The sequence below is a fragment of the Oncorhynchus kisutch genome, unplaced genomic scaffold (assembly GCF_002021735.2).
Source record: "Oncorhynchus kisutch isolate 150728-3 unplaced genomic scaffold, Okis_V2 scaffold2951, whole genome shotgun sequence".
In the NCBI taxonomy this organism is placed as follows: Eukaryota; Metazoa; Chordata; class Actinopteri; order Salmoniformes; family Salmonidae; genus Oncorhynchus; species Oncorhynchus kisutch.
In genome coordinates this window covers 79,467-96,286 of record NW_022264896.1, presented here as the reverse complement: position 1 = coordinate 96,286, position 16,820 = coordinate 79,467, and the positions used below count along the sequence as shown (strand labels likewise).

Here is a 16,820-nt window from a genome sequence, read left to right as displayed (position 1 = left end):
GGGGATAATGGGGAAGATGAGCGACACCTGAAGGGGGTGGAGACAATCACAAAGACAGGGTGAAACAGATCAGGACGTGACAGTAAGTGTTGTATAAATCTTTTAAACAGGGAACATTCGTTCTGACATTTCAAGATTTCATTTTTAATTTATTTACATTTGAGATAGTTAGTGTACTTGTTGACATGTTACTGCGTTGTTAGGAGCCAGTAACATAATCATCTAGCTATAGCCACTAGAACGTCTGCTATAACACCAATACACTTTCATTTTGGCTTTCCAAACAAACACAGAGCAACGGCTCGTCTTCAGAGGCAACTGTTGTTTAAACTGTTTCTCTAGTAGTATCTACCCACGCCTATGACTTCCACGTATCCTTAACCTCTGTACAGAAACAGTACATCTATTATAGTCCAACTCTAATCATAATATTTGTCCTATTTCACACATGTACACGTGTGTATTAATATACATGTGTGAAATGGAAATGTGTTTTTCTTTGTATATCCCAACTCCCCTTTAAGACACCCTTGGAGAGCCAGGTGACATTTGAGGTAAAAATCCAAGAAAAAGTGATTTTTTTTTTACACAAAAAAAGAAGGTTGAATTTGTTCTCTATTAGTTCCATGAACATAACCAACTAAATCCCATGCCTCCAAATCAACCCTGGCCCCTTAGACGGTAACAATATATCCTCTTCATAAGTCTCCTTCTGAGTAGAGTAAACCTGGAAGTAAAGCCCATGGTGTGACGAGGTTGGGACTAGGTGGCATTACTCTCTGTCAGACAGACAGGGGGCAGCACTATGTCAATAAGTCATAAAAGAAGAATAACAGTCTTGAAGGCTGGCGTTATTTATATGAAGGGATCCTGAGGGCAGTGGCTGCAGCCTGCCAAGTCAAGGGATGGGTAGGAGTCTGTGCCTGAGGGAGAGGGTGGCATGGTGGGGGAACTGGGGGGTGGGTGGCAGGGTGGGGAGGGGGGGGCACTACGGAGTGGAGGGGCAGGGTGGGGGAACTGGGGAGTGGAGGGGCAGGGTGGGGGCACTGGGGAGTGGAGGGGCAGGGTGGGGGCACTGGGGAGGGAAGGGGCAGGGTGGGGGCACTGGGGAGGGAAGGGGCAGGGTGGGGGCAGGGTGGGGGCACTGGGGAGGGAAGGGGCAGGGTAGGGGCACTGGGGAGGGAAGGGGCAGGGTGGGGGCACTGGGGAGGGAAGGGGTAGGGTGGGGGCACTGGGGAGTGGTGGGGCAGGGTGGGGGCACTGGGGAGTGGAGGGGCAGGGTGGGGGCACTGGGGAGTGGAGGGGCAGGGTGGGGGCACTGGGGAGTGGAGGGGCAGGGTGGGGGCACTGGGGAGTGGTGGGGCAGGGTGGGGGCACTGGGGAGTGGTGGGGCAGGGTGGGGGCACTGGGGAGTGGAGGGGCAGGGTGGGGGAACTGGGGAGGGAAGGGGCAGGGTGGGGGCACTGGGGAGTGGAGGGGCAGGGTGGGGGCACTGGGGAGTGGAGGGGCAGGGTGGGGGCACTGGGGGGGTGAGAGAGACTTTCAGAAGAGTGTCGGCCCATTGGTCTGGGTTGGTCTCCAAGTCCATAAAGAGTTAGGCAGGATAGTGCTGAGCCATCACTGGACAGCATTAAAACAACCATCTGTCCAGGGCTGCGTTACAGCCACCCACCGCAGCCCTCCTCTCTGCCACTGCAGTCCCACGTTCTGTACCACTACTGCCCTGTTGGCCGGATTAACTCATAGGTGAGCCTCTCTGTTCTGTCTGATCCTCTCTGGTCTGTCTGATCCTCTCTGGTCTGTCTGATCCTCTCTGGTCTGCCTGATCCTCTCTGGTCTGTCTGATCCTCTCTGTTCTCTCTGATCCTGTCTGATCCTCTCTGGTCTGCCTGATCCTCTCTGGGCTGCCTGAGCCTCTCTGTTCTGTCTGATCCTGTCTGATCCTCTCTGTTCTGTCTGATCCTCTCTGGTCTGCCTGATCCTGTCTGATCCTCTCTGGTCTGTCTGATCCTGTCTGATCCTCTCTGGTCTGTCTGATCCTGTCTGTTCTGTCTGATCCTCTCTGTTCTGTCTGATCCTCTCTGGTCTGTCTGATCCTGTCTGATCCTCTCTGTTCTGTCTGATCCTCTCTGGTCTGTCTGATCCTGTCGGATCATCTCTGGTCTGTCTGATCCTCTCTGTTCTGTCTGATCCTCTGTTCTGTCTGATCCTGTCTGATCCTCTCTGTTCTGTCTGATCCTCTCTGTTCTGTCTGATCCTCTCTGTTCTGTCTGATCCTGTCTGTTCTGTCTGATACTGTCTGGTCTGTCTGATCATCTCTGTTCTGTCTGATCTTCTCCGGTCTGTCTGATCATCTCTGTTCTGTTCTCTCTGTGTGTGTGTGTTGGCTGTCTTTCCCCTGTCCTAGTTCAACTATGGTACACTGAACGTGTGAATCATAAATGTCAATCATTAATTAACTCATAGCTGAGCCCCTCTCTGTGTGTGTGTGTTTGAGATGAGGCTGTGTCCCTGTCTTAGTTGAGCTATAGTACCACTGGAAGTGGGAACACTAGCATTGCTCTGGTCTGGAACACCTGTTTTCTGTGTTTGGTGGTTTTGGTCATGAGGTGATAACATGAGGAATGAGCCGTGGTCACCTGAACTGATGGAGTCCTGGGTTTCTGTGTTTGGTCATGATGAGATGATAACATGAGGAATGAGCCGTGGTCACCTGAACTGATGGAGTCCTGGGTTTCTGGGTTTGGTCATGACGAGGTGATAACATGAGGAATGAGCTGTGGTCACCTGAACTGATGGCGTCCTGTGTTTCTGTCAGTTGTTGCTGTTAGAGCTACTGTTAGTAGCACAATGGACGCTTGTTTAGAAAAATCTACATTTAATTGTTAAATACCAAGACGTTACGGCAGATTCCTTCAAGGTATTTTCCACTCTCTACCTCATAATGTATCTGATTGGTTAATTGGTTAACTGTGTGTTGGGGAATGTTCATATTCACGTGTGAAGTGTATGATTCCAACAAGAGATCAGACAGCGATGTCATAATACAATGCATTCATTCATTGTCAGAAAGGGTTTGGGTCTGAAGTTGTGAGTTCACAGTGTCTCTTGTGTATCTTTGTATACGTGAAGCAAGATGTGGACCCATGCATTATTTAATGAAGCAGGATGTGGACCCATGCATTATCAAAGGTTATAGGCATTTCAAAGGCACGCCATCTTTTCTGATTAATAATGACAATGATGGATGGGAACCTCTCAGACGTTTACATATCCTCTTAGTGTTTACAATTATATCTGAGATGTCACAGTGAACCAAATCCCCCAAATGTCAAAAGTCAATTAGGAAAAAGCATTTCCAAGTGAGAACATTTTCTGATCATAACGACAAATCACTGCATTAATGACAGACGATACAGACAGCCTATCCCTGAATCAGACTAGATCCATATTAATGACAGACGATACAGACAGCCTATCCCTGAATCAGACTAGATCCATATTAATGACAGACGATACAGACAGCCTATCCCTGAATCAGACTAGATCCATAGTTTTCCTTTAGGTTGATTTATCTCACTGAGGTGACACCAGATATCCCGCAGACATGATTAATTTACAATCTGAGGATGCTACCATCCCACCTGCCTCTGGCCCCGTCCACCAACTGGGGCCAAAGACCTCATCAACACCGACACTCAAGCCTATAAAGTTATACCCCAGGGGGTGTGTTTTAAATATGGGCCCTGTAAGACATATTGTCTGTGTTGATATGTTTGATTAGAAAATAGATTGTGGTTCACTAACATATGTAGGCTATCTGTGGTTCACTAACATATGTAGTCTATCTGTGGTTCACTAACATATGTAGTCTATCTGTGGTTCACTAACATATGTAGGCTATCTGTGGTTCACTAACATATGTAGGCTATCTGTGGTTCACTAACATATGTAGGCTATCTGTAGTTCACTAACATATGTAGGCTATCTGTGGTTCACTAACATATGTAGTCTATCTGTGGTTCACTAACATATGTAGGCTATCTGTGGTTCACTAACATATGTAGGCTATCTGTGGTTCACTAACATATGTAGGCTATCTGTGGTTCACTAACATATGTAGGCTATCTGTGGTTCACTAACATATGTAGGCTGTCTGTGGTTCACTAACATATGTAGGCTATCTGTGGTTCACTAACATATGTAGGCTATCTGTGGTTCACTAACATATGTAGGCTATCTGTGGTTCACTAACATATGTAGTCTATCTGTGGTTCACTAACATATGTAGGCTATCTGTGGGTCACTAACATATGTAGGCTATCTGTGGTTCACTAACATATGTAGGCTATCTGTGGTTCACTAACATATGTAGGCTATCTGTGGTTCACTAACATATGTAGGCTATCTGTGGTTCACTAACATATGTAGGCTATCTGTGGTTCACTAACATATGTAGTCTATCTGTGGTTCACTAACATATGTAGGCTATCTGTGGTTCACTAACATATGTAGGCTATCTGTGGTTCACTAACATATGTAGGCTATCTGTGGTTCACTAACATATGTAGGCTATCTGTGGTTCACTAACATATGTAGGCTATCTGTGGTTCACTAACATATGTAGGCTATCTGTGGTTCACTAACATATGTAGGCTATCTGTGGTTCACTAACATATGTAGTCTATCTGTGGTTCACTAACATATGTAGGCTATCTGTGGTTCACTAACATATGTAGGCTATCTGTGGTTCACTAACATATGTAGGCTATCTGTGGTTCACTAACATATGTAGGCTATCTGTGGTTCACTAACATATGTAGGCTATCTGTGGTTCACTAACATATGTAGGCTATCTGTGGTTCACTAACATATGTAGGCTATCTGTGGTTCACTAACATATGTAGGCTATCTGTGGTTCACTAACATATGTAGGCTATCTGTGGTTCACTAACATATGTAGGCTATCTGTGGTTCACTAACATATGTAGGCTATCTGTGGTTCACTAACATATGTAGGCTATCTGTGGTTCACTAACATATGTAGGCTATCTGTGGTTCACTAACATATGTAGGCTATCTGTGGTTCACTAACATATGTAGGCTATCTGTGGTTCACTAACATATGTAGGCTATCTGTGGTTCACTAACATATGTAGGCTATCTGTGGTTCACTAACATATAGTTGTCACAATGTAGGCTATCTGTGGTTCACTAACATATGTAGGCTATCTGTGGTTCACTAACATATGTAGGCTGTGGTTTCTGGCTTCATATCGCTGGTGTTTCACTATACGGTTTTTGAAATTCATATCTATTGTTTAGTGATCTATTTAAATGACATGTATTTTCTATTTTATTCTTATGATCACAAAACAGTGAGAATGTGACAGACTGTAGAGTAATACTCGGTAATACTCGGTAATAGTCAGTAATACTCGGTAATAGTCAGTAATAGTCAGTAATAGTCAGTAATACTCGGTAATACTCGGTAATAGTCAGTAATACTCGGTAATAGTCAGTAATAGTCAGTAATAGTCAGTAATAGTCAGTAATAGTCAGTATTAGTCAGTATTAGTCAGTAATAGTCAGTAATAGTCAGTAATAGTCAGTATTAGTCAGTATTAGTCAGTATTAGTCAGTATTAGTCAGTATTAGTCAGTAATTGTCAGTATTAGTCAGTGATAGTCAGTAAAGTCAGTAATACTTAGTGATACTCAGTGATACTCAGTGATACTCAGTGATACTCAGTAATACTCAGTAATAGTCAGTAATACTCAGTGATACTCAGTAATAATCAGTAATACTCAGTAATACTCAGTAATACTCAGTAATACTCAGTAATACTCTGTAATACTCTGTAATACTCTGTAATACTCTGTAATACTCTGTAATACTCAGTAATACTCAGTAATACTCCAAGCATTACAGTGAATAGGAACATTAATTTCCTCTTTGAAGTTGAAGACCTTTAGAAAAAATCTTAAGGAACTTGGGAACGTGTCCTGGCTGAAGGTTGTTTGTTTCTGTCTGTAACAGCCAAGTCGAAGGTGAGAACCGCTGATACCTCACACAGTATCAGATCTTAATGTCAGTCAGGAGATGTACAGCTAAACTTAGCCCCTTAGTTTCATTCCCCGTGTCTCTTCCAGTGTTTTCATGTATTGTCCACTGTATGTCAGTCAGGAGACGTACAGCTAAACTTAGCCACTTAGTTTCATTCCCCGTGTCTCTTCCAGTGTTTTCATGTATTGTCCACTGTATGTCAGTCAGGAGACGTACAGCTAAACTTAGCCACTTAGTTTCATTCCCCGTGTCTCTTCCAGTGTTTTCATGTATTGTCCACTGTATGTCAGTTGACAGAAAAATGATAGAAAACAGATGTACAATTTGAAAAGAAAATACTTTATTTAGTGTCGTAACACATTGGCTACTTTATGTCCAACCTTTTTGCTTTATGTTATACTTGTTGATGATGATGATGATGAAGACTTTGTAACATAGTGGTCCCTGGGGGAGGCATAGACTCTTCCTGGCTGTATCACAACCGGCCGTGATTGGGAGTTAAAAACACATATATATATTTCACTTTTATTTAACCAGGTGCGACAAAAACAACAAACACAGAGTTACACATGGGATAAACAAACGTACAGTCAATAACACAATTAGAAAAATCTGTATACAGTGTGTGCAAATGAAGGAAGGAGGTAAGGCAATAAATAGGCCAATAGTGGCGAAGTAATTACAATTTAGCAATTTACACTGGAGTGATATATGTGCAGATGATGAATGTGCAAGTAGAAATACTGCTGTGCAAAAGAGCAGAAAATAAATGTGGGGATGAGGTAGGTAGTTGGTTGGATGGGCTATTTACAGACGGGCTGTGTACAGCTGCAGCGATTGGTAAGCTGCTCTGACAGCTGACGTTTAAAGTTAGTTAGGGAGATATAAGTCTCCAACTTAAGTGATTTTTGCAATTTGTTCCAGTCATTGGCAGCAGAGAACTGGAAGGAAAGGCGGCCAAAGGGGGTGTGGGCTTTGTGGATGACCAGTGAAATATACCTGCTGGAGCGCGTGCTACGGGTGGGTGTTGCTATGGTGACCAGTGAGCTGAGATAAGGCGGAGCTATACCTATCAAAGACTTATAGATGACCTGGATCCAGCGTGTTTGGCGACGAATATGTAGCAAGGACCAGCCAACGAGAGCATACAGGTCGCAGTGGTGGGTAGTATATGGGGCTTTGGTGACAAAACGGATGGCACTGTGATAGACTGCATCCAATTTGCTGAAGGCTATTTTGTAAATGATGTCGCCGAAATCGAGGATCGGTAGGATGGTCAGTTTTACGAGGGTATGTTTGGCAGCATGAGTGAAGGAGGCTTTGTTGCGAAATAGGAAGCCGATACTAAATTTAACTTTGGATTGGAGATGCTTAATGTGAGTCTGGAAGAGTTTACAGTCTTGCCAGACACGTAGGTATTTATAGTTGTCCACATATTCTAAGTCAGAACCGTCCCGTAGGGCGCCACACAATTGTCCCAGCGCTGTCCGGGTTTGACCGGGGAGGGCCGTCATTGTAAATAAGAACTTGTTCTTAACTGACTTGCCTAGTTAAATAAAGGTTAAATAAAGGTTAAATAAAGGTTAAATAAAGGTTAAATAAAGGTTAAATAAAGGTTAAATAAAGGTTAAATAAAGGTTAAATAAAGGTTAAATAAAGGTTAAATAAAGGTTAAATAAAGGTTAAATAAAGGTTAAATAAAGGTTAAATAAAGGTTAAATAAAGGGTAAATAATATAATATAAATGGACGTATTGTATGTGTATGATACCAAGGCTTACCTTAGTAGCCTACTAATAGAAAGAGTTCCTAGTATGGACCAAGGGAAGAATGCTCTCTGACCAAGGGAAGGATGCTCCCGGACCAAGGGAAGAATGCTCCCGGACCAAGGGAAGAATGCTCCCGGACCAAGGGAAGGATGCTCCCTGACCAAGGGAAGGATGCTCCCTGACCAAGGGAAGAATGCTCCCTGACCAAGGGAAGAATGCTCCCTGACCAAGGGAAAGATGCTCCCTGACCAAGGGAAGAATTCTCCCTGACCAAGGGAAGAATGCTCCCTGACCAAGGGAAGAATGCTCTCTGACCAAGGGAAGAATGCTCCCTGAACAAGGGAAGGATGCAGGGAAGGATTCTCCCTGACCAAGGGAAGAATGCTCCCTGACCAAGGGAAGGTTGCTCCATGACCAAGGGAAGGATGCTCCCTGACCAAGGGAAGGATGCTCCCTGACCAAGGGAAGAATGCTCCCGGACCAAGGGAAGGATGCTCCCTGACCAAGGGAAGAATGCTCCCTGACCAAGGGAAGGATGCTCCCTGACCAAGGGAAGGATGCTCCCTGACCAAGGGAAGAATGCTCCCTGACCAAGGGAAGGATGCTCCCGGACCAAGGGAAGGATGCTCCCTGACCAAGGGAGGAATGCTCTCTGACCAAGGGAAGGATGCTCCCGGACCAAGGGAAGGATGCTCCCTGACCAAGGGAAGAATGCTCTCTGACCAAGGGAAGAATGCTCTCTGACCAAGGGAAGAATGCTCTCTGACCAAGGGAAGAATGCTCTCTGACCAAGGGAAGAATGCTCCCTGACCAAGGGAAAGATGCTCCCTGACCAAGGGAAGAATTCTCCCTGACCAAGGGAAGAATTCTCCCGGACCAAGGGAAGACTGCTCCCGGACCAAGGGAAGACTGTTCCCGGACCAAGGGAAGACTGCTCCCGGACCAAGGGAAGAATTCTCCCTGACCAAGGGAAGAATTCTCCCTCTGACCAAGGGAAGAATTCTCCCTGACCAAGGGAAGAATTCTCCCTGACCAAGGGAAGAATGCTCCCGGACCAAGGGAAGGATTCTCCATGACCAAGGGAAGAGTGCTCCCTGACCAAGGGAAGAATGCTCCCACTCTGTTCCCTCCTCTATATAGGGAACAGAGTGCCATTGGACTCTGGTCAAAAGTAGTGCACTATATAGGGAATAGAGTGCCATTCGACTCTGGTCAAAAGTAGTGCACTATATAGGGAACAGAGTGCCATTGGACTCTGGTCAAAAGTAGCGCACTATATAGGGAATAGAGTGCAATATGGGAGGCAAAAAGGCAAATTCTTGGATTTGTTGACTTTTCACAAACTTCTCACCAGGTGGCAGTATGCACACAACTGTGGACTGGTGTAGTACTTTAAACACACCACCAGGGGGAGTGAGGAGATTAGACAACAGCCACAACGGCTGCCTTTACACAGGCAGACCAATTCTAAGCTTTTGCCTAACTATTGGCTAAAGAGTTGATCTGATTGGTTTAAAGAGTTGATCTGATTGGTTTAAAGAGTTGATCTGATTGGTCAAAAGATCAATAAGTGGGGAAAAAAAAGGATCAGAATTGGGCTGCATGTGTAAACGCAGCGATAGTAATCCGATCCACCACTCTGGCGTTTGGAGGAGAAAGTTGGATTATGATCATTTGAGACTAGGACTGGCCACCCCACATAGCCTGGTTCCTCTCTAGGTTTCTAATCTCCACCCTGCACAGCCAGAAGAGGACTGGCCACCCCACATAGCCTGGTTCCTCTCTAGGTTTCTAATCTCCACCCTGCACAGCCAGAAGAGGACTGGCCACCCCACATAGCCTGGTTCCTCTCTAGGTTTCTAATCTCCACCCTGCACAGCCAGAAGAGGACTGGCCACCCCACATAGCCTGGTTCCTCTCTAGGTTTCTAATCTCCACCCTGCACAGCCAGAAGAGGACTGGCCACCCCACATAGCCTGGTTCCTCTCTAGGTTTCTTCCTAGGTTTTGGCCTTTCTAGGGAGTTTTTCCTAGCCACCGTGTTCCTACACCTGCATTGCTTGCTGTTTGGGCTTTTAGGCTGGGTTTCTGTACAGCACTTTGAGATATCAGCTGATGTACGAAGGGCTGTATAAATACATTTGATTTGCTGATTTGGTTGTTAAGTAAAGGAACAAGGAACGTGACAGGGGATCCTTCTTGGAACTGGTTTATGTGTCATGGCTGCCGTACAACTTTGTCGTTTTTCATTGGATGGAATTCACTGTTAAAAACCAGCAGAATATAATTTAACTGTAGTGTTTTTACTTCTTCCTCAGAACGGTGAAAAGACCAAAGAGACATCATGTCTGAGTGAGTAAAAGTGGATTTCAACATTAGGAAAACGTTTACAGAATATTTTTTTGCATATATCTAGAAATGTATTTATTTTACAAAATGCAACAAAATGGTCATACCTGTTCCTGAACAACAAGAGAATGACATTAATTGTACTCACTCTTTCTGACAGGAAAAAGATGTCATCGAGCCGCAAGCATCATCTGAAGGTAACCAACGGCAACTTCCATGACTTCTTCATGACCTCCCTAAGATTCTATCCAGTTAGTGACTCAACAGAGATCTTATATAAACAGCTTAGAGATCTCTTACCTCTTAAACATTATGACAAAAATACCACTTGTGATTTGTACGATTTTTTACAAACAATCCAACCACTTTTTCATAACAAATGTTATATTAACAAATCAAAAATATAAAAGACAATCACTGCTTTGAGGCCTTTCCCTTAGTAAGACTTGACTATTTTAAAAACAAAAAAAAACTATGTTTTAAGTGAGAATAGGCATTGGTCTGAAGCTGAAAAACAGTGATTCACATGAGCACCGCAATGCCTATTCCACCCATGCTCTACCAAGGTTTTCCAGCCCACAGCTTTGACCTACTACAGTAACTATGTTGGTATGGTACTTCCAGCTAGGCAGGTTTCTTAGGATTCAAACCTTCTACCGTAACTAGATCAACACTCTAATTGAAATATAAATGTCATGTAAATGTCTGTAAAATGCTTCAGATAATTCATCTTTCAAGTACGTGAAAAAAAAAAGAAGGTTGCTGTGTTGTTGCTGTCCCCCAGAGCCTGATGCTCCAGATCGCCCAGGAACTGATAGCGGAAGAGGAAGCCCAGTCTTTAGAGGACAGGAAGCAGTACATGAATGAAAATATCACTCCTCTGCAGCTCACAGGATCCATTGCAGAACTCCAGGTATCACATAGGCTGCGTTGAGACAGGCAGCCTAAGTCTCAGCATTTTATTCACTAATTGTTCTGTTGACCAATCAGCTCTGAAAAATATTTGATTTGAAAAGACCTGATGTGATTGGTCAATAGACCTATTAGTAGAAAAAAAATATCAGAATTGGGCTGTCTGTGTTAATGCCAGTTGTAGTTGTTATCGTTTCCTTTCACAATATAACAGTACAATTAGATTGCATTTTACACTATTAATACCCCTTTTAACAACAATGTTTGTAACACATTGGCTGTCTGTCTCGTGTTATGAGTCGCTGTGATTATCTCTGAACAGGACCTGTGTAAGAAGATGCATCAGAAGATTGATGTGATAGATGAGGAGAGATACGACCTGGGCAGCAAAGTTGGCAAAAGTGACAAAGAGGTGGGGTTATATCTGATATGCTGTAATGATAAAGAGGTGGGGTTATATCTGATATACTGTAATGATAAAGAGGTGGGGTTATATCTGATCTGTAATGATAAAGAGGTGGGGTTATATCTGATCTGTAATGATAAAGAGGTGGGGTCATATCTGATATACTGTAATGATAAAGAGGTGGGGTTATATCTGATATACTGTATTGATAAAGAGGTGGGGTTATATCTGATCTGTAATGATAAAGAGGTGGGGTTATATCTTATATGCTGTAATGATAAAGAGGTGGGGTTATATCTGATATGCTGTAATGATAAAGAGGTGGGGTTATATCTGATCTGTAATGATAAAGAGGTGGGGTTATATCTGATCTGTAATGATAAAGAGGTGGGGTTATATCTGATCTGTAATGATAAAGAGGTGGGGTTATATCTGATCTGTAATGATAAAGAGGTGGGGTTATATCTGATCTGTATTGTTAAATAGGTGGGGTTATATCTGATCTGTAATGATAAAGAGGTGGGGTTATATCTGATATGCTGTAATGATAAAGAGGTGGGGTTATATCTGATCTGTAATGATAAAGAGGTAGGGTTATATCTGATCTGTAATGATAAAGAGGTGGTGTTATAGCTGATCTGTAATGATAAAAAGGTGGGGTTATATCTGATCTGTATTGATAAAGAGGTGGGGTTATATCTGATCTGTAATGATAAAGAGGTAGGGTTATATCTGATCTGTAATGATAAAGAGGTGGTGTTATAGCTGATCTGTAATGATAAAAAGGTGGGGTTATATCTGATATACTGTAATGACAATGAGGTGGGGTTATATCTGATCTGTATTGATAAAGAGGTGGGGTTATATCTGATCTGTAATGATAAAGAGGTGGGGTTATATCTGATATGTGGTGTGCGTGTAGTGTGTTTAGTCTGTCTCTCTGTCTCTCTCTCTGTCTATCTGTTTCTCTCTCTCTGTTTCTCTCTGTCTCTCTCTCTCTGTCTCTGTCTCTCTGTCTCTGTCTCTCTGTCTCCGTCTCTCTCTGTTCAGATTGAGGATCTGCAGATTAAAGTACAGGACCTGAAGGGTAAGTTCAAGAAGCCCGTCCTGAAGAAAGTCCGCATGTCTGCTGATGCTATGCTCCAGGCTCTGCTGGGCTCCAAACACAAGGTGTCCATGGATCTGAGGGCCAACCTGAAACAAGTCAAGAAGGAGGTCAAGGAAGAGGTAGATTTGCTTCCAAATACTAATTCCAAACTTAATATCAGTTGAGTTCGTTGTATGAGAGTTCAAGAGGATCCCACTACTGACACTAAATGGTATATTACAAATAATGTGAGTGTCATCTGATACATTAACAAGTGGTGAAACTACTGCTATAGTGTAAACACTGTATTTCACCCCAGCACTCTAATGTGGATGATTCTGAGTCGTTGTTTTTTTATTTGGGATTAATTGTTGTATTACTCAAATGCACATAGAAACAAACATACATGGATCCAACACAACAAACTGTAGACTAATATATTTGATCTGCTTCTCTTCCCACCTAAGGACAAAGAATCTGTGGGAGACTGGCGTAAGAACATCGAAGACAAATCAGACAGAAAGAAGATGTTTGAGACTGCTAAGGAGTAGATGTTCCTGGAGTTCCAGACAGGAAGATGTTTGAGACTCATAAGGAGTAGATGTTCCTGGAGTTCCAGACAGGAAGATGTTTGAGACTCATAAGGAGTAGATGTTCCTGGAGTTCCAGACAGGAAGATGTTTGAGACTCATAAGGAGTAGATGTTCCTGGAGTTCCAGACAGGAAGATGTTTGAGACAGCTTGAACAACCTTCTGCCTTTGGTTACGAAGTTATCCAGTTATGACTCGTTTGTTTTGTTTGTTTGTTTTTCGTCTCTGGCTAAATTGATCTAAGAGGTAGTTCCATCTCTCTAGGACTGTTGTAAACAGATGTTAATGAATCTTATGATATTTAAGAGGTAGTTCCATCTCTCTAGGACTGTTGTAAACAGGTGTTAATGAATTGTTATGATATCTAAGAGGTAGTTCCATCTCTCTAGGACTGTTGTAAACAGGTGTTAATGAATTGTTATGATATCTAAGAGGTAGTTCCATCTCTCTAGGACTGTTGTAAACAGGTGTTAATGAATTGTTATGATATCTAAGAGGTAGTTCCATCTCTCTAGGACTGTTGTAAACAGGTGTTAATGAATTGTTATGATATCTAAGAGGTAGTTCCATCTCTCTAGGACTGTTGTAAACAGGTGTTAATGAATTGTTATGATATCTAAGAGGTAGTTCCATCTCTCTAGGACTGCTGTGACAGGTGTTAATGTGTGTAATCAAAACAATCTGTAGTTCTGTTAAGTAATTTTGTTCCAATTCAATTTCTGAAAATAAATGATTTGCTGGAAAAAAAACACGATTTATTTTGTGTATGGCTTTCTGCTACAAGAGATAATTGAATTTCCCACAGCTGTTATACCATCACTGTACCTTTGTCTGCTTTTAAATATTTTGTAGTCAAAGGGAAGCTTTCTATCAGGAATGAGGTGGACATAATAATAATAATCCCAAACCACATTATGGAATTCTGATTTTGGGGGATTCTTTTATTGAATTGATGATGCCAGTATGGAATAGTATAGAGTTCAGGTGGTAATCTCTGAATAACAGTACCAGATGTTGCCAGATGTATAACAGTACCAGATGTTGCCAGATGTATAACAGTACCAGATGTTGCCAGATGTATAACAGTACCAGATGTTACCAGATGTTGCCAGATGTATAACAGTACCAGATGTTACCAGATGTTGCCAGATGTATAACAGTACCAGATGTTACCAGATGTATAACAGTACCAGATGTTGCCAGATGTATAACAGTACCAGATGTTACCAGATGTTTAACAGTACCAGATGTTGCCAGATGTATAACAGTACCAGATGTTGCCAGAAGTTTCTATTACTCAACATAATATGGTGTTTGAGAACACCGTGAACCATAGGTCAGGTCCTATTGGTCTGCATTTAGCAGTTATTAGGTTAAACATTGAAAGACAGTTTTCAACGTTACACCAAGACAATCAGATCCTACTTTTTCATACAAAATACTTGATGTAAAATGTAGTATTCAACAATAAACACATGTTTTTTTTTAGGTAAGTCAATATTACCTATATAGTACATTCATGACTACTTTGATATCCAATCAGTACTTTCTCTTCCTCTTTACAGGTTAGCTTGAGGTTGAATATGTTGAAGAAGACTAATAGCTGAGGAGCAAGTGGTGAAGACAACGTGGTGTGACTTGTCTGGACTCTGGATCTGAGAGCCAACTGGAGCAGACAGAGGAGGGAGGAGAACTAGGAGAGGAGGGAGGAGAACTAGGAGAGGAGGGAGGAGAACTAGGAGAGGAGGGAGGAGAACTAGGAGAGGAGGGAGGAGAACAGGGAGAGGAGGGAGGAGAACTAGGAGAGGAGGGAGGAGAACTAGGAGAGGAGGGAGGAGAACTAGGAGAGGAGGGAGGAGAACTAGGAGAGGAGGGAGGAGAACTAGGAGAGGAGGGAGGAGAACAGGGAGAGGAGGGAGGAGAACTAGGAGAGGAGGGAGGAGAACTAGGAGAGGAGGGAGGAGAACTAGGAGAGGAGGGAGGAGAACAGGGAGAGGAGGGAGGAGAACTAGGAGAGGAGGGAGGAGAACTAGGAGAGGAGGGAGGAGAACTAGGAGAGGAGGGAAGAGAACAGGGAGAGGAGGGAGGAGAACAGGGAGAGGAGGGAGGAGAACAGGGAGAGGAGGGAGGAGAACTAGGAGAGGAGGGAGGAGAACTAGGAGAGGAGGGAGGAGAACAGGGAGAGGAGGGAGGAGAACAGGGAGAGGAGGGAGGAGAACAGGGAGAGGAGGGAGGAGAACAGGGAGAGGAGGGAGGAGAACTAGGAGAGGATGGAGGAGAACTAGGAGAGGAGGGAAGAGAACAGGGAGAGGAGGGAGGAGAACAGGGAGAGGAGGGAGGAGAACAGGGAGAGGAGGGAGGAGAACTAGGAGAGAAGGAGGGAGGAGGACAGGGAAAGAAGGAGGGAGGAGAACTAGGAGGGGAGGGAGGAGAACAGGGAGAGAAGAAGGGAGGAGAACAGGGAGAGGAGGGAGGAGAACTAGGAGAGGAGGGAGGAGAACTAAGAGAGAAGGAGGGAGGAGGACTAGGAGAGGAGGGAGGAGGACAGGGAGAGAAGGAGGGAGGAGAACAGGGAGAGAAGAAGGGAGGAGAGTAGAGGTGGGTGGGTGTGGAGTATGGTGATATCACATTTATTGTGACTAAAAATGATGCTGTAACTTCCTACTACCCATAGTTAATATCAGCATATGCAAACCTCCTGATTTAGGTCAGTTATGTCAGCCTATATATATGTGTCAGATCAGCCTATAAATGTCAGTCAGATCAGCCTATATATGTCAGTTATATCAGCCTATATATGTCATTAATGTCAGCCTATATATGTCAGTCAGATCAGCCTATATATGTCAGTTATGTCAGCCTATATATGTCAGTTATATCAGCCTATATATGTCAGTTATGTCAGCCTATATATGTCAGTTATGTCAGCCTATATATGTCAGTTATATTACCCTATATATGTCAGTTATATCAGCCTATATATGTCAGTAATATCAGCCTATATATGTCAGTTATGTCAGCCTATATATGTCAGTTATATCAGCCTATATATGTCAGTTATGTCAGCCTATATATGTCAGTTATATTAGCCTATATATAGGACGAGGCTGACATGGTGGTTGGATACTGGGGTTAGGAGGAGGCTGACATGGTGGTTGGATACTGGGGTTAGGAGGAGGCTGACATGATGGTTGGATACTGGGGTTAGGAGGAGGCTGACATGGTGGTTGGGTACTGGAGGCTGACATGGTAGTTGGATACTGGAGGCTGACATGGTGGTTGGGTACTGGAGGCTGACATGGTGGTTGGTACTGGAGGCTGACATGGTGGTTGGATACTGGGGTTAGGAGGAGGCTGACATGGTGGTTGGTACTGGAGGCTGACATGGTGGTTGGTACTGGAGGCTGACATGGTGGTGGGTACTGGAGGCTGACATGGTGGTTGGATACTGGGGTTAGGAGGAGGCTGACATGGTGGTTGGTACTGGAGGCTGACATGGTGGTTGGTACTGGAGGCTAACATGGTGGTGGGTACTGGAGGCTGACATGGTGGTTGGTACTGGAGGCTGACATGGTGGTTGGGTACTGGAGGCTGACATGGTGGTGGGTACTGGAGGCTGACATGGTGGTGGGTACTGGAGGC

At 43.7% G+C, this 16,820-nt stretch overlaps 1 protein-coding gene across 1 annotated transcript; it reads left to right on the top strand.

Annotated features, from left to right (window-relative positions):
- Positions 1-1,613: 1,613 nt before the first annotated feature.
- On the top strand, positions 1,614-13,936 carry LOC116371139 (troponin I, fast skeletal muscle-like). Its single transcript, XM_031820056.1, has 7 exons — positions 1,614-1,746; positions 10,152-10,185; positions 10,343-10,379; positions 10,967-11,095; positions 11,417-11,506; positions 12,551-12,727; positions 13,055-13,936. Exons 2-7 carry the CDS (start codon positions 10,178-10,180, stop codon positions 13,136-13,138), a joined length of 525 nt encoding a protein of 174 aa, XP_031675916.1. The 5' UTR covers positions 1,614-1,746; positions 10,152-10,177; the 3' UTR covers positions 13,139-13,936.
- Positions 13,937-16,820: the final 2,884 nt, after the last annotated feature.